At 37.4% G+C, this 18,770-nt stretch overlaps 1 protein-coding gene across 4 annotated transcripts in view; it reads left to right on the forward strand.

Moving 5' to 3' along the window:
* The window catches only part of CDC42BPA (CDC42 binding protein kinase alpha), a 153,821-nt gene that overhangs the window by 60,843 nt on the left and 74,208 nt on the right, over positions 1–18,770 (forward strand). For all 4 annotated transcript variants that reach the window (XM_081335744.1, XM_081335741.1, XM_081335743.1 and 1 more), the window contains exons 10-12: positions 1,436–1,602; positions 3,968–4,090; positions 10,538–10,671. In XM_081335744.1, coding sequence (XP_081191870.1) covers positions 1,436–1,602; positions 3,968–4,090; positions 10,538–10,671 — 424 coding nt within the window. The remainder of the gene's footprint in view (positions 1–1,435; positions 1,603–3,967; positions 4,091–10,537; positions 10,672–18,770) is intronic.

The following is an 18,770-nucleotide window of genomic DNA, read 5'->3' on the forward strand; positions in this document are numbered from 1 at the left end:
TACATTATCTAAGTATACACAAAGTTGCTTAAAAGTTTGTGAATCGTTTTGAATTTTCAATATTTCTGCATAAATATGACTTAAAACATGATCTGTTCTCCATACAAATCCTAAAACTATATAAAGAAAGCCCAATTAACCAAATGAGTCAAAATCTTTATACTTGTTAATTGATTTATTGAATGTGTGGCAAAATTATGTGAATATCTAGGATGATCAGTTCATTTGAAGGAAAAATTAGAAACAGGTAATTTAGTCAATGGGAATCTAGTTATTAGGTGTAAGTGTGGAAGTCCTGCTTTGTTTAAAGAATTGAACTCTGGATATTCATTGTCAAAGCCTGAACTTCACAACACAGGTATGTGGAATTGTGTCATGATTTCTACAGATCTCCAAAAAGCAGTTGTTGACACTTATCAGGCTGGAAAAGATTATAAAACTATTTCCAAAGAATTTGGACTCCTCCTCCTCCAGTCCACTGTCAGCAGATTTTGTACAACTATAATACTATGGGAGGTCTCAAAGAATTTTAAGAGGAGTGATGTCTAAGAAACTAAAGGCCTTAAGAGCTAAAGAAATGAAATGGCCAAGACCAAGTCCTGACCTTAATTCTATAGAAATATAGGACAGGTAGGCAGTAGGCAGTTCATGAGAGTAAACACATTAACATCCCTGAGTTGAAGCTTTTCTGTAAGGAGAAATGGGCTAAAATTCCTCCAGGCTGATGTGCAGAATCGATCAGCTGAAAGCAAAGTTTCACATCCTTTTGCTATAAAACTTTGAATCATTTCACTCAATAAATCAATGAACAAGTACAATGTGTTTGGCTCATTTGTTTAACATTCGGTTCTGTTTATCTAGTTTTAGGACTCTCGTGGAGATCATGTTTTAGGCCATATTTTTGCAGAAATATTGAAAATTCAAAAGGGTTCACAAACCGTTTAGCATCACTGCATAATCTGAGATATTTCGAGAGTATACCTAACTGGGTGATTTTTAGTTATTTTTTTCTACTGACAGAGCTATTTCTTTGCTGGAATAGGGAGAGGTGACAAAACTATTCTCTTCCCTCCTTATGAGTGTCGTCAGTTAAAATTGACTGGATATTAGGAAGATCATTAGAAGTCAATTTGGGAGTTAATAAGAGGGAGGAGAGACAATGTGAGTGGATTTCATCAGAATGTTCAAGTGGATTTCTACTTGAATAATGTTGGATTTCAGTTGCAATTTATGATGGCTTCATGAATATGTTTGCAAAAAACTACAACAAAGACACCGAACTGCTTCCAGTTTTCTGTTGGAATGTATATATAAACTTTTAATTATCCTAATATGAACTTTTAATTATCCCAATATGAACATTTAATTATCCTAATATGAAAGTCATAAAAATCAATCTGTTAAAATGTTCTGAATCTGATAACTATCTTTGCAGTGTCCTTTCGGATCGTAGTACTTTAAGATTTGCAGCTGGGCAACGTGTAATGGACCTTGATGCCAGTGTTCAAAGAACACTAGAGGATTCCTTAGCTACAGAAGCGTATGAAAGACGAATAAGACGTTTAGAGCAAGAAAAGCTAGAACTTAGCAGAAAACTTCAAGGTATTGCTATATAACGTATACATGATTATCTATTTAAGTCAGTTTTGGATTCCATGACATATCTGGTGGAAAGACCTTCTATTACTAGATTTTCAGTAGAAACAGTATTTGAAAAGATTTCTGATATAACTGAATATTAATTTACTGTGATATAGTCAGTGTCACAACTTAGGAATGATTTTGAATGAAAACAACATATTTTGCAAGTAGAAATTACAAGAAATTAATAATATTTTGATATTGCAAAGATAGTTGCAGATATAGCCAAAGTATTATTAAGACATTTGCAGAAAAAAATATGACAATGTATGGAGCAAAATTAAAACCGTCCAGCCCAATTCGTGGCTTACAACTTTAGAATATGTGGAAAATTGTTATTGGAGGACAAGTGACCTCTAGGGCTTTATTACGGTATTTTTCTGGAGGATCAGAGAATAAGTCTGGAAGAGCCTGAAGAAACATACGAATGAGAGCATTTGAATGTTGAAATGAAAGATTTAAAAATAATTCAGAAAGAAGAACCAAGTGAGACACTTAAAAGGAAAAAAAATAGTGAGTAATGATGGTTAGACTGAATTTGAAATTAAGGACATAAAAATAGTTTAAGAACTAAAAATGATAGAGGGTGGAATTTCTATGCAAACGTGCATAAGGAGTTTTACATTGTAAGTTACACAAAAAGTTCAAAGGTTGGGTTTAAAATCTGTAGGTTTGTACTGAATACTTGCTTAGCCTTGCTTGTGATTTGTAGAAAGAATCTAACGTACACAACTTCCCTGAAGTTCTGTTCATTTATTCCCTTAATGCAGTTTGACCGTTTTTTAAAGATATTAAGAATGTAACAAAATAATGTTTTAGTTTCCAAAGGGATACAGTATAAAAGGCTTCAACTTTTTCAGCATCCCCTTCTCGTGCCGGCAAATCACTTTTTAAAGATTAATTTAAAGCATTTGGTTTTCTATGTTGAAATGCTGGTAAGCAGAGAGTTTTCCCTCTATGACTGGGCAAATGATGGTATCCATTCAGGAAGATTTGCCCCCCACACACACACACACCACCACCAGTGAGCAGTATGTGGCTGCAGTTAGTTGTTTTTCTACAATTTACCTAACAATTGGACAGTCGTTACAGAAAACCAAATTCTGATTAAAAGTCAGAATGACCTCTACCCATCCACCATAATAATAATAGGAACAGTGGAATCCATTATTTAGGTAGTGACCAATTCTTCATTAGAAATGCAAGCAGATACTATAAAGTCACCTGTCAATTATATTTTAATTTGGATTCTTGCTCTGAGGAAGGCTCAGTGATTCAATGGATTAATTGATCCATTTCTTCTGACCTCTCTAAGAGGTAGCTCTTTAACAGTTATTATTTAAAACATTTATTTACATCATTTTACTTTCAGCTTTCCAGATCCCCATCCTTTATTAAATGCTCTCTTCATGTGCTCAATCCTCATGGCAGATCAACTTGGTGGCAAATTTAAAACCAATTTTATAGCACTCTAACATTTACAGGGCAATTTTACCTTGTTCAAGGAAAGCTACAATATTAAGCAGACTAAGCAGGCAAAGTAGTGTTAGTACACTTTTTTTAGTAGCTGCTTCATAGAGTTTTTCTCACTCAGAGTTTGCTGAGAAACAGATTATTTTACAACTTGTCTAGATGCATAATACTTTGACAGTGTAACAGATTTTACAGCTATTCTTACTAGCTTCAGATTTTTCTGATGTTTTAACTTGAGTGCATTGAACTTGATGATGCTTGTGTCAATAAACCAGGTGTTCCATGAACACCTGTACCTAGGGGTCCTCGTCTATCTCGATGACATTTTGATTTATACGGAGACCATGCTGTTCCAGGCAAGAATTTTGCACAATTCACTCATATTCCATATTCCTCCAATGTGCTATACATTTTTTTAGATGAAGGATACCTTTCTTGAGCTGGAGACAAGATATTCTTTTAGTTAAATTACTCTCTGCTTTCCTGTGGTCAAATGATGCAATCTGTGAGAACTACTTTGAGAAATGTGTGCAAATAGTACCTATTTTACATTTAGCACAAAAGCCATTACTTGGTAAATTAACATACTGTTTTTTAAAAATAGGATCAGTTTAATAGCTTAAGATTCATTTTCTTACTGTTCTTGAAGGTCACGTTCCTTATAGTGAAAAAAGTTATAAATGTTCAAAAACTTTGGCATGACAGAAATTTTTTTAGAATCTTCAAATTGGGGTCCAAAAATTGTCAGGCCACAGATACTTCTTGGATACCGTATTATGATTTTGAAATGCCAAAATCTATAGATTGAAAATGTTGAATGCAGTTTCTTACATTTCCCTTGCTTTTTTTTAAGAGTCCACACAAACAATCCAGGCCCTACATTATTCAACTGTAGATGGTCCATTAACAGCAAGCAAAGATTTAGAAATTAAAACCCTGAAAGAAGAAATTGAAACATTGAGAAAACAAGTCATTGGTAAGTACCAGTATTTAATATTGAAAACATTACAAGTTCTTTTCCAGCTTTTGTTTCTGCTCAAACATTCTTCTTTACAAATGTTTCTATTGTTATATTTATTATCCAATGTAAAATGTCAGCAGGTAACCCTTACTTATCAACAGCCTCATGCAGTGACTGTTTGAAGGTAAAATAGCGCTGAAAATATAACTTTGCAACAAAGGTACATACATGACTTTCATAGCAACTCTCTCAGTCATGTGTTTGCCATTATAATCAGTTAGTATGTATTGACCTATGCCTGTCCCATTTTTTTTCTTTTTTCCCCTTCACAGAGCAGAGAGATTACCTTAAAAAGTGACCTCTTTAGGTAATCTTTCCTATCGCATCTCTTTTTTCTCCCCTCCCCTCCACAGAAGGGAGAAATTGGAGGGAAAGGGATTACAAGAGAGTAAGTAGGCTCACAATGGGAATATACATTAAAAGGCATGCAGTAATGCTATTTGCCAACCAGATAGTCTAAGATTAATTAGTTAATATCCTTTTTGCTAATTATCCTAATACTGGGGTGAGCATTCCATAGGCTGGGAGACCTTTTTTACATTCATCCTTAACAATTTATTTACTTTCATTCCTGTTCCTTATCAGTGTGGTTTAGGACTTCATTTTGGTAATTTGAAAACTGAGTTAGCAATGAAGAAATCATTGAAATTTACTACTGTAAAATGTTTTCTTGCTTCATTTCTGCTTATAGGTCCATACAATGAAACTGCATTTTCCACTTTACTATTTCCAGCTTTGGCATTCCATTCTCCAACCACCAAGCAGCACATCTTTCTTACATGTTGATTTTATATCAGATTTGACCATTAAATTTTCTTCTACATTAGTGGTTGGCACATAAATACTGATAACTGAAGGCAGTCCTGCAAGGCCCAATTTATATGATTTGATAAACTGACTGCATTTACCTAAATACATTGTACCTAAATACTGTCTTTCCTATGTAGTCTTCCTGATAATGAAAGCAGCACTACACTTTTTGGTTTTTGTGGCCTAAGTAGTAAGCAGTATGATCTTCTGACTGAAAATATCCAGTTTTAGTTCTTTTCAATTCAGTGATGCGTAAGATATCAATATGTATTCAGTTCGTTTCATCTTTCACGATGTTAAGCTTTTCCAAGTTCATCTTTTCAGTTCCATGTTCCCACTGTATTTCAATTTTGGCAGCTCCAGATTTTATTTCCTTGCATAGCAGTATCCAAAATGTTTTATCTTAGTTAACTCCATTGTTGCTCAGAGGTACCTTCGTTCTTCCTCAGTAGCATGTCAAGAACTTCTCAGTATAAGGTGCCCATCATCAGCACTACATTGCAAGTCATTTTATCTTGTCTCTCAATGTGATTTGCTTAATAAAATACAGGAGTGGTTTACCATTACCTTTCTCCCACACAATATGAAACCATGTCTTTGCCATTTTTGCCAGAGTCCATTGATGACAAATGGGTGGCATATAAATACAATAAACAAACAAACAAATAGTCAAATGATCATCTGTCTCTAGCATCTTTTTATGAGCCATCATGGTGCTATGGTTAGAATGCAGAATTACAGGCTAATTCTGCCGACTGCCAGGAGTTCAATTCTGACCAATTCAAGGTTGACACAGCCTTCCATCCTTCCGAGGTTGGTAAAATGAGGACCCAGATTGTTGGGGGCAATATGCTGATTCTGTAAACTGCTTAGAGAGGGCTGTAAAGCACTGTGAAGTGGTATATAAGTCTAAGTGCTATTGCTATATAGCTGCTACCCAGTATAGGTGGTTACTGTGTATCTGGGATAATTATAATGCCTTGGGTGATCCTGCTTGGATACTTTTGCCATACCCTCCAGCATTCTTTAGTGTCCCTATCAGGATAGTCCCCCTTATCACAATGATGTATCACTGCAGGACTTGTGAGGCTTATTTTTTATATTTGAGCATGGTTATGGTGAGTTCTTTGCTGAATTAATGTAATACAATTTTTATTTCATTTATATTCTGTGTTCAGATTAGTATTCCTATCTCAAAAATGGTAGAAAAAGGGATAACCAAAATGAAGAAATGAGAGTGCCACTATTACTAGAATATGTCCAGGTTAGCAAATAAGATGATAGCAAGAGGGTACGTTTAATTTGCTGTCCTGAATAAAAACATGGTGTATTGCTTATGCTTTTATTTCCTGCTATTATAAAAGTAAGGATTTTAGATCACATTGGAATTCACTAATGGCAAAAAGATTGATGAAAACAAGTCACTATAATAAGACATGTAATAGTTACTAGCTTTAAAGGAGATTTTATAAATCTATCAATAAATCTTAGTCACAGTTACAAAATAGAGGTTCTAATTCTTAATTCTGTTCCCTGTGATTTCCATATATGGAGTTTTGGATTTTCATAATAGCATATCTAGAATATTTCAAGCCTAATATTTTGAGTGAGAGTCTCACCCAATTCTTTACAAAGAAGAAGTAAAAGAGCTGCCCCTGCACATTCCTCCATTATCTTTTAACCAAGTTCAAATTTAGATTCAAACCTCTAAAGTTTGGATTTCAAAACTCAGAAATAATATTTAAAACAATCAAATTAATTTAAAAGGCTTGGATGAAAAGAAAGATTAAGACTTCCCTTTTAACACAGAATAAATGAAGGTTAAGTATACCTTCTAAGTAAGGGAATGCATTCCATATTTTGGTCATAGTGCCGGGAAAAGCCCTCTCTTGACAAATGAGCTTATAATATCACAAGCATCTTTGAGATAGTTTCATAGCTGTCATTCAGATATTCAGGCCCTGAGCTTTTAAGGGATTTGAAAATCAAAAACTAAGCCTTCAATTGTCCCTATATTAATTTATCAAAATTAATATAGTATGATCTTAGCATTTTTGTGGGAGATAGTATCAGAATTCAGGAACATGGTAGTATATTTATTGACTAAGAGATTTTAATAAGAGAAATAAGCTTTTGTGAACCTTTTACTAAGTTGCTAGTTAGAAAAAGTTCTACTATCTGTAGTAGTGCCCAGAGCTATTTTCATTGTGCAGGTGTTGCTAATGACAGAGCCAGTTTGGTATAGTGATTAAAGATACTACCGTATTTTCCGGCGTATAAGACGACTTTTTAACCCATGAAAATCATCTCAAAAGTTGGGGGGGTCGTCTTATACGCCCAGTCATCTTATACGCCGGAAAATCAGCGAGCCCGGGAAGGCACACCCTCCCCTCTCACTGTGGAGGAAGCAGGGCAGGCTGGCGTCTGGCGGGAGCCGGCAGGGCAGTCCTGCGCACGCACGCGCTCCCCAGCTGTTAAGGAGCACTCCTTAGCAGCTGGGGAGCGCGCGCGTGCACAGGACTGCCCTGCCGGCTCCCGCCCGACGCTCTTCCCTCTTGAGGCAGCATCCCCGAGGACTCCTTAGGAGCCGGGGAGCGATGCTGCCTCAAGAGGGAAGAGCGTCGGGCGGGAGCTGCCAGCCTGCCCTGCTTCCTCCACAGTGAGAGGGGAGGGCGTGCCTTCCCGGGCTCGCTGATTTTCCGGCATATAAGACGAAAAAACTTGAAAATCATCTCAAAAGTTGGGGGGTCGTCTTATACGCCCAGTCGTCTTATACGCCGGAAAATACGGTAGCCTAGAAATTGTGAGTTCTTGGCCTGCCATAGAGACAAAGGCAGCTAAGTAACTTTAGGTCCTTTCTCTTAGCTCTATGAAGAAGGCAGTGGCAGACCATTTCCAAAAAACGTTACCAAGAAAAGTGCATTAGACTTGTGCATGCAGTTGCCAACACTGACTGGAAGGCATAAAATCAATCTATCTTAGTGTCATCAGCTTAGCTGCTCCATTTTGCATGACAAAGCTTCCAGGCATTCTTCAAGAGTAGTCTTACATAGACACTGTATACTAGTCTAACAGTGATTTAGCCAAGGCTTTGGTATTCATTGCGAGATCCAAATAGCTGTAGAAAAATTACAGTTGTTACAGTTGATGCACTGTAACAACTGTGGCATCAAGGAGCACTTCCAGACTACAGATCTATATTTTTAAGGAAAGGGTACACAATATCTGTTGCCATCATTAACTGAGAATTGTGGATTGTTAAGCAAATACTTGTCCCAATCCAAGTCATTCCAGATTTGGTCCCTTTCAGTCCCGAGTAAGATAAGAGATTGCCTACAACTCCACATACACACTCGCCTCTTTCCCCCACATCTCTCCTTGTCTTGCTTGGGGCAGCAAGCATTCTAGAACTGCTTAGCTCTAAGGGCTGCTTGAGTCCAGTCCCAGCTGCAGTCACTTTTGCCTGCCTGCACTCCAAGACCTATGCTCCTCTGCACTCTGCTGTCTGTAGACTGTAAGACTAAACATTTTGAAATGCAATTGAAATATTCCCATATTTTTTGGAACACCACAGTAAAAAAAACTAGATTTTTTCTATTTGAAATTTCAAAGTCCCAGCTTCTGCTATCTTATTCCTTGTTTCCAAGAAAATGATCTCAGTCAGCATCTTGGCAATATGTCTGAAGCAAAAACAAATGGACACTTTAGGATAAATTGGGCTCAAGATATTGTACATAAGGAAAATGAATGGTATAAAATTATTCTGTGTGCTTTGTTTATTTCTTTTAAGTGACTAATAATTTGTTTTAAAAAAATAAAAGCTTGCGGAGTAGATTCCTTTTGCAGTTCCAGAAACAATAAAATAAATATAATAAAAATATCACATTGAATTAGAGCTTTAATTATTTAATTTATCTTCCTTTAATTAAGAGTAATTAAGGTCAACTACAAAATTTTATCTTAAGTAAGGCAACACTTCTGCTGATTTTAAGAACATGCACACAAAATACCAAGCACTCTTCAATTTAATTTGCTAAATTATACACCAAAGCTTTTGGCTTAGACAATATTTCACCTGACTGCTATGTGTAAATGTTATGCAATATGTTTTATTACATTTTTTTCTTAAGAGAAAATAATAGCATAACCTGTATTACAACCTGTGATTCTGAATTTCATGAAGATGAATATCATGAAATTAACAGTTGCATATAAGAATTTCCATGTTTACTTAGTCAAGGGTACTTCTTAAAATCTGAATTCAAAGTTTATTTGTAGAGCTTTGAATGTTTTTCCTTATTTAGAATTAAGTTTATGAACATTAAGACTTAATATTGTGGGTTCTGTTGTTTCAACATGGTAATTGCAAACAGCACATTTATTCCTGTTATATTCTTTTCTATGTTAGGCTCAGTTATTATCTCTGCATATTCAGCATGTTCATGTTTTCATATGTCTGTCATGTTCCTCTGTGCCTATATCCTGAAGTCACAGAAATAAGTAAGATGGAAGCAAAATTGTACAACCAACCAAAACATTCAGATACCAACTTGATGTTGTATTTTTTTTCCTAAAAACAACACCCATGGGTTGTTATTGTACCAAAAATACAATAAAGAAAATATTAAGAAAGCATAAGGGCCTCAATACGATTTCTTCTAGGTAAAAATAATTTATTTTTTCTGTTCAATTTTATTTCGGTATAGATGTTTGAGAATAGGAAATGAATTTCTCATTCTGCTTGGCATTTGTCACAGTTAATGTCACACTTTATAACCAAGTAGATTCAGGATTAATGATATTGTGTTCTGTTCAGTCTATGGGCCCTTTGACAATTAGTACAGTGCTTGTCTATAAATCCCTTTTGTCTTTTTAATTCAGACTATCTATATTACCGTGCACACAAGACATATCAGAGAAATATGCCTCCCACTAGCATTACAATGGGCTAACTAGGATATGTTTATATTTTATCTTTAGCAGCTTTGTACACTTAGGATCTGTAATTCCCTACCTAGGGAAGGTCATCTCATACCCTGTATTAATGACCTTCCATAAAATTTGGACATCCCCATTTAAAAAGTCCTTTGTTGAATAGGAAGATACTATTTTGTTTAAATTGATCTATGGAGAAAGAAAATTGTGGTCAACCTGGAGTTTTTAAATTAAAATTTATAATTATTTTTAACAATTCCATGCTTCCTGTGGAGCAGATCCCACATCCATAAAATAATACAGACATGAAATCCCACCCTGACATTGGAGAGAATTCTCGGAGCTAAGAAGAGAAAATCTAAAATTAGCAAACTTGACCACAGACCCCACACTAATCCCTACCCTTAGTCTGGAGTTCATTTTACAGAAGACACAATTTGAAGAAGAGATGAAGACAAGTTCACTTACCTCTCATTTTAACTGGCAGAAAGTCCTGCTATCATGGTCAGCACTTCACACATACAAACTGACAAATAGTACTTAAACATTCAACTCTTCTGGGAAGTTGGAATGAATGATGGTCCTTTTTGTTGTCCAAAGTGAGCAGTAAGGCTTTTATTTTAATGTTTTATATTTCTCAGTAATTTTCTCTTATAGATTCTGGACGATTAGAGCAGCAACTTGAAGAGGCGAGTTCTGCACAAAGAGAATTAGAAGATGCTACCAGGCATATCAAAAGTTATGAGAAGCAAATCAAAGCACTAAAGCAAGAGCGGGATGATTTTAATAAGGTATGAACAATCTGATCAACATTTTTACTTCTATTTTACTTTTAGAATACTTCACTTTCAGATTTAATCATCTTAACATAGTAACACAGCAAAATGATTAGGTATATAATTTTATCTGCATTTGATAGTATTTCTGAAATGATTATTGTTAAAATAGTTACTACATGAGCAGTTCTGTATGATTGATTTCACATTTCAAAACACTTCAGTAGCTCACTGCTACGTTTATATATAAAGCTTTCTTAGACTCAGGTAAAATTGTTAATTATGTGGTAGATCATGGAAGGACTGTCACTATACCAAGGTTTGCAAATAGTGACGTAAATAACATTCAGACATCCTGTATTGTATGAATGTGTTATATTGCACAGAGAGAAAGGAGGATATTTGAATTTGATAATCTGAAAATTAACCTTGGAGGTTAAATTATCTAGTAAAAACCATCATGAAAATCTGTGATAATAGGGAGGCAGAACCAGCTGTCAAACGGAATGACTGTGTTGAGACGGCGCTCCGAATAAGCGCGCCAATTCCACAGCCACTTCCCTGTGCCCAGTGGTCTTTTTAAAGCCCCAGATCTCTTGGAGGGAGATCTGAAAAGAGAGGTGCCCAGCAGAACAGTTCTGGACAGCGGACCGAACTGTAAGAAGCAGGAATGCCTTAGAGAAATAAGGTGGGAGAAGGAGACAGCCCAGAATGGCAGCCGCAAAGAAATGACAGCTGTCAGCTTGACAAAAATAGCTGTGGTTTAGCGGGACAACGATACAATGAACCTGGTGGCATGAGTACCCAGCGAGCCTTTGCAAGTGATCTGGAGCATAAAACCATTCTGAAGAATTTCGAAGAAGAAAAGAAGAGAAGGGAAGCCCCAGAGCCATAGAGACAGCGGCGATAAGGAGTTAGGAGGAAAAGAGGCTTTACCTTAAAGTAATAGATCCACAAGCTGTAAAGGATTAACGACTAAGGGTGGTTTCTCTTTTTGGCTCTTTCAACAAAGCTAAGAAGAAAGTTAAAAACCTGAAAAGCGAAAGTGCTGTCTGAGCAGAGAGAGCAGACATTTTGAATAACTGATTAGCATTAAATGAGGGAAGAAAGACACTTATAAATTAAAAAGGAAAATATGCACAGAAATAAAGTAAAGAAATTGCTCTAAAATTGCTCTAAAACATAAAAAAGACAAGCTGTAACTGAACTGAGGGTTCAGGCAAATGAATTAATTGAATATAACCCATTATATGATTGAACTGGAAGAGACTAACTAGGAACAAAAAGTTGAAAATTTAAAGAGGGTGAGAAAAACCATTTATTTGTCTACCTTGCTGAACACCCTAACACTTATAACTGTTAAGAGATTAATTGTAAAACTTAGACTGTATTGCCAATGATTTGAATACTTGTTATAATATTTAGGTGAATCAATTGTTATATTATTATTATATATTATCATTTAGATGAATTAGAATTGTAGTTGCCATTCAATATCACAGTAGTCCAAGTCTATGCCCCAACCACCGGTGCTGAAGAGGATGAAATTGACCGGTTCTATGAAGCCCTACAGCACCTTATAGAACTAACACCAAAAAATGATGTCCTTATCATCATGGGGGATTGGAATGCTAAAGTAGGAAGCCAAAAGATAACTGGAATAACAGGCAAGTTTGGCCTTGGAGTACAAAATGAAGCAGGGCACAGGCTGATAGAATTTTGTCAAGAGAATACGATGGTCATAGCAAACACTCTTTTCCAACAACCCAAGAGACGGCTCTACACATGGACATCACCAGACGGTCAACACAGAAATCAGATTGACTATATGCTCTGCAGTCAAAGATGGAGAAGCTCTATACAGTCAGTAAAAACAAGACCAGGAGCTGACTGTGGCTCAGACCATGAGCTTCTCATTGCAAAGTTTAGGCTTAAACTGAAGAAAGTAGGGAAAAGCACTAGGCCACTCAGGTATGAATTAAATCATATCCCTGTTGAATATACAGTAGAGGTGACAAATAGATTTAAGGAATTAGATCTGATAGACAGAGTGCCTGAAGAACTATGGACAGAGGTTCGCAACATTGTACAACAGGTAGCAACCAAAACAATCCCAAAGAAAAAGAAATGCAAGAAAGCAAAATGGCTGTCTGAGGAAGCTTTGCAAATAGCTGAGGAAAGGAGGGAAGCGAAAGGCAAGGGAGAAAAACATAGATATGCCCAATTGAATGCAGAATTCCAGAGAATAGCTAGAAGAGATAAGAATGCCTTCTTAAATGAACAGTGCAAAGAAATAGAAGAAAACAATAGAATAGGGAGGACCAGAGATCTTTTCAAGAAAATTGGAGAGATGAAGGGAACGTTTAATGCAAAAATGGGCATGATAAAGGACCAAAATGGCAGGGACCTAACAGAGGCAGAAGAGATTAAGAAGAGGTGGCAAAATTACACAGAAGAACTATACAAGAATGAGCTTAACGTCCCTGATAATCACAATGAGGTGGTCACTAACCTCGAGCCAGACATCCTAGAATATGAAGTGAAGTGGGCCTTAGAAAAGCTGAGCAACAACAAAGCTAGTGGAGATGACAGTATTCCAGCTGAGCTATTCAAAATCTTAAAAGACAGTGCAGTAAAAGTGCTACACTCAATTTGCCAGCAAATTTGGAAAACTCAACAGTGGCCACAGGATTGGAAAAGATCAGTTTACATCCCAATTCCAAAGAAAGGCAGTGCCAAAGAATGTTCAAACTATCGCACCATTGCACTCATTTCTCATGCTAGTAAAGTCATGCTTAAAATCCTACAAGCTAGACTTCAGCAGTATGTGGATCGAGAACTACCAGAAGTACAGGCAGGATTTCGAAGAGGCAGAGGAACTAGAGATCAAATTGCCAACATACGCTGGATCATGGAGAATGCTAGAGAGTTCCAGAAAAACATCTACTTCTGCTTCATCGACTATGCTAAAGCCTTTGATTGTGTGGATCATAACAAACTGTGGCAAGTTCTTAAAGAGATGGGAGTACCAGACCATCTTATTTGTCTCTTGAGAAACCTATATGCGGGTCAAGAAGCAACAGTGAGAACTGGACATGGAACCACTGATTGGTTCAAAATTGGGAAAGGAGTCCGGCAAGGCTGTATACTGTCGCCCTGCCTATTTAACCTATATGCAGAGCACATCATGAGAAAGGCAGGGCTAGATGAATCAAAAGTTGGAATTAAGATTGCCGGAAGAAATATCAACAACCTAAGATATGCAGATGATACCACTCTAATGGCAGAAAGTGAAGAAGAACTAAAGAGCCTCTTGTTGCGGGTGAAGAAGGAGAGTGCAAAACTTGGGTTGAAACTTAACATTAAGAAAACCAAGATCATGGCATCTGGCCCTCTCAATTCCTGGCAAATAGATGGGGAAGAAATGGAGGTAGTGACAGATTTTATTTTCCTGGGCTCCAAGATCACTGCAGATGGGGACTGTAGCCAAGAAATTAAAAGACGCTTGCTCCTGGGGAGGAAAGCCATGGCAAATCTAGACAGCACACTAAAAAGCAGAGACATCACCCTGTCAACAAAAGTGCGTATAGTCAAGGCTATGGTCTTCCCAGTTGCAATGTATGGCAGTGAAAGTTGGACCATAAGAAAGGCTGACCGCCAAAGAATTGAATCCTTTGAACTTTGGTGCTGGAGAAGACTCCTGCGAGTCCCTTGGACTGCAAGGCGATCAAACCGGTCAGTCCTAGAGGAGATCAATCCTGACTGCTCTTTAGAAGGCCAGATCCTGAAGCTAAAACTCAAATACTTTGGCCACCTAATGAGAAGGAAGGACTCACTGGAGAAGAGCTTAATGCTGGGAAAGATCGAGGGCAATAGAAGAAGGGGACGACAGAGAATGAGGTGGCTGGATGGAGTCACTGAAGCAGTAGGCGTGAGCTTAAATGGACTCCAGAAGATGGTAGAGGACAGGAAGGCCTGGAGGAATGTTGTCCATAGGGTCGCGATGGGTCGGACACGACTTCGCAGCTAACAACAACAACATGAACATTTGAAATTGATAAATATATTAGACTGTTAATTACTGTATATTAGAAGTGCCAGTGTTAGAGGTTTTATACTGCATTAGTAACAGAATATAATATTGTTAAGATATAAGGTATCAGTGATTATAATATTAGAAGAATAACAAATTTTTCAGGTGTGGTGGAGGGAAAGACAAAGATTGTATATAAGTGGGAGGGCTGGTTGATGTCACTCCGAAAGATGACAAGCATCCCTAGCCTAACAAGAGTTGGGACTGGAAGAAGGCAGATAACCCAAGCTACATCGGCGGTACTAAGCCCAGCAGGGCAAAGGCCGATAGAGGAGATGATGCCACAGGAGAGAGCAGGCTCACTCAAAAACCTACAGTCGATGTTACAATCAGTGCAAGAGGTTATGTTGAGAAACCACGATGACTTGAAAAAAGAAATAGGTGAAATAAGGAACGATACTGGAGAACTTAAATAGAAGATGAGAGCAATGGATGGGAAATTCGAATGCTTCCAACAACAAATACTGAAAAATGAACAGAAACTATTAGAAATGGAAGATAGAATGAATAAGGAAGAAGGAAGAGTGGATGAAATGAACAAACAAACAAAGAATTAGAAAAAACTGTTACCTTGCTAGAGACAGAGAAAGCAGACCACTACCTATGTTTTCAAAATGTGAAAGAAGAGAAGGGGGAGGACCTCGCAGAACTGATGACGGACATGTTAGCGAGAGCTTTAGGAATCGGGAAAGAAGAGATGGCAAATCAGATGGACGAAATATATAGAATTCACACAAATTATGCGATAATAAACAACTTACCTAAGGAAGTGCATATTAGATTCATCAAGAAGTCAATCAGGGATGAGATCTTGCACAGAACTAGAGACGACTCGATTGAATACAGAGGAAAACAATTAACAGTTCTTAAACAAGTCCCCAGGAGGGTAAGAGATTTAAGAAGGCCCTATCAATACATCACATTGAAACTAATAAGACAAAACATCAATTTTAGGCGGCTGATGCCAGAAGGGATCCTGGTGACTTGGCAAGAAAAAAGATACAGGCTGGATACGATAAACAAAGCAGAAGAATTTTTTCAGCTATATCTAGGTAGCGATGAATTAGAAGAAAGAACTAAGAGAAGAGGACATTACAGAGAGACACAACAAAAAGGCATGAGAACCACAAAGCAAAGAACGGGAAACTGAGAGAAAAGAAAAAATGAACTATGGCAATGACGATGAAAGCAGACTTAAAGAAGTTAAAGAAGACAGACCGACGAGAGCGACAAGATCAAAATATAGGCAATAATGCGGAAGAACTAACAGCACTATCACTAAATGTAAACAGTTTAAACTCCCCGGCTAAGAGAAATAAAATTTTGAACAAGCTTAGTAAGAAAAACATAGACATAATCATCTTACAAGAAAAAAAATAAAGAACCAGTAGCAAGACTTAGTAAACTACCCCAAGTTAGGAACTAAATTTTTATCACTCTCACAGCAGAAAAAAGGAGGAATAGTGATATATGTCAAGGAAAGAATTCCAGCAAAAAAAAAATATCAGTATGAAGAAGGTAGAATACTGATAATTGAAATTTCCCTGATTAAAAAAAAGTCGCCCAGTAGGAATTTATGCCCCCAAGAAGAGACAAAGACAATTCTACAAGCAATTACATAAGGTTATCGGTGATATTGAAAATGAGAATATTTGTTTAATTGGCGATTTCAATGCAATTGTAGACAGAAAACTAGACTATAAAGGTGAGAATGCAAGGAAAGGAACTAGAAGACTACTACCTGGTACTTTTTTAAATTGGCGGAGGAGTTTAACATCCAAGAATAGTTAGCGGGAGAGAAATTCAAACGTAAAGCAATTCACATATTATTCAGGGCGTCACCAATCGTGGTCCAGAATTGATATGGTCTGGACAATGAAAGAACTAAATTCAGATGTGGATGATGTAACAATAGATATCAATACATGGGCAGACCACAATCCTGTTATAATCAAATGGAAAGGACAGAAGACAACAAGAAGGTGGACCTTAAAAAAGGCAATCCTAAATAAAAAAGAATTCAAGTATAAGTATAATTCAAGTATAAGATGGAAGAACAAATGCGGATATTCTTCCAGACAAACAAGAAAGAGGAGACCAGTACCTAAAATCTATGGGATACGACCAAGGCAGTCATGAGAGGAACCACAATTGCATATATGGCCAATGAAAATAAAAAGAAAAGGCAGTACCAAAAACGTCTAGAGGAAGAATACAAAAAACTGGAAACAGAATTACAAAAAAACCCCACAATGTAGGGATTTAAAACAACAACTAGATCTAAATAAACATAAATTGAACATTATAGAAAAAGGAGAATTGGCACAAAAAATAAAAAATATCAGACAAAACTTTTTTGAACAGGCAAATAAACCCGGGAAATGGTTGGCCCATAGACTGAAAAAACAAAAAGATAAAAGATAGATTAGTAAACTATGCAATGAAGCGGGGGAGATGACATACCACAATGAAGGAAAAAAACATGTGAGGTATGAATTCTATAAAAACCTCTATATAGACGATGACCCCTTCATGGATTACTGCCTTGTCGTGGCGAAGGGGCTTGCGTAATTCAATGAAGCTATGAGCTATGCCGTGCAGGGCCACCCAAGACGGACAGGTCATAGCAGAGAGTTCTGACAAAACGTGATCCACTGGAGAAGGAAATGGCAACCCATTCCAGTATCTTTGCCATGAAAACCCCATGGGCAGTACCAAAACGAAAAAAGATATGACGCTAAAAGATGAGCCCCTCAGGTTGGAAGGTGTCCAATATGCTACTGGGGAAGAGCAGAGGGCTAGTACTAGTAGCACCAGAAAGAATGAAGCGACTGGGCCAAAGCCGAAAGGACACTCAGCTGTGGATGTATCTGGTGGTAAAAGGAAAGTCCGATGCTGTAAAGATTTTTTCTCCATTACTAACATTGACATCTTAGTAATCAGCGAACTAAAATAGACAGAAATGGGTGAATTTAATTCAGATGACCATCAGGTATACTACTGCGGGCAAGAATCCCTCAGAAGAAATGGAGTAGCCTTCATAGTCAATAAAAGAGTAGGAAAAGCAATACTGGGATACAATCCCCAAAATGACAGAATGATCTCAGTTCGAATCCAAGGCAAACCATTCAATATCACAGTAGTCCAAGTCTGTGCCCCAACCACCGGTACTGAAGAGGATGAAATTGACCGGTTCTATGAAGCCCTACAGCTCCTTATAGAATTAACACCAAAAAATGATGTCCTTATCATCATGGGGGATTGGAATGCTAAAGCAGGAAGCCAAAAGATAACTGGAATAACAGGCAGGTTTGGCCTTGGAGTACAAAATGAAGCAGGGCACAGGCTGATAGAATTTTGTCAACAGAATACAATGGTCATAGCAAACACTCTTTTCCAACAACCCAAGAGACGGCTCTACACAGTGAAGAAGAACTAAAGAGCCTCTTGTTGCCGGTGAAGAAGGAGAGTGAAAAAGTTGGGTTGAAACTTAACATTAAGAAAACCAAGGTCATGGCATCCGGCCCTCTCAATTCCTGGCAAATAGATGGAGAAGAAATGGAGGTAGTGACAGATTTTATTTTCCTGGGCTCCAAGATCACTGCAGATGGGGACTGTAGCCAAGAAATTAAAAGACGCTTGCTCCTGGGGAGGAAAGCCATGGCAAATCTAGACAGCACACTAAAAAGCAGGGACATCACCCTGTCAACAAAAGTGCATATAGTCAAGGCTATGGTCTTCCCAGTTGCAATATATGGCAGTGAAAGTTGGACCATAAGAAAGGCTGAGCGCCAAAGAATTGAGGCCTTTGAACTATGGTGCTGGAGAAGACTCCTGCGAGTCCCTTGGATTGCAAGGCGATCAAACCGGTCAGTCCTAGAGGAAATCAACCCTGACTGCTCTTTAGAAGGCCAGATCCTGAAGTTGAAACTCAAATACTTTGGCCACCTAATGAGAAGGAAGGACTCACTGGAGAAGAGCCTAATGCTGGGAAAGATTGAGGGCCATAGAAGAAAGGGAC

This window comes from Vipera berus, assembly GCF_964194415.1.
Source record: "Vipera berus genome assembly, chromosome: 1".
In the NCBI taxonomy this organism is placed as follows: Eukaryota; Metazoa; Chordata; class Lepidosauria; order Squamata; family Viperidae; genus Vipera; species Vipera berus.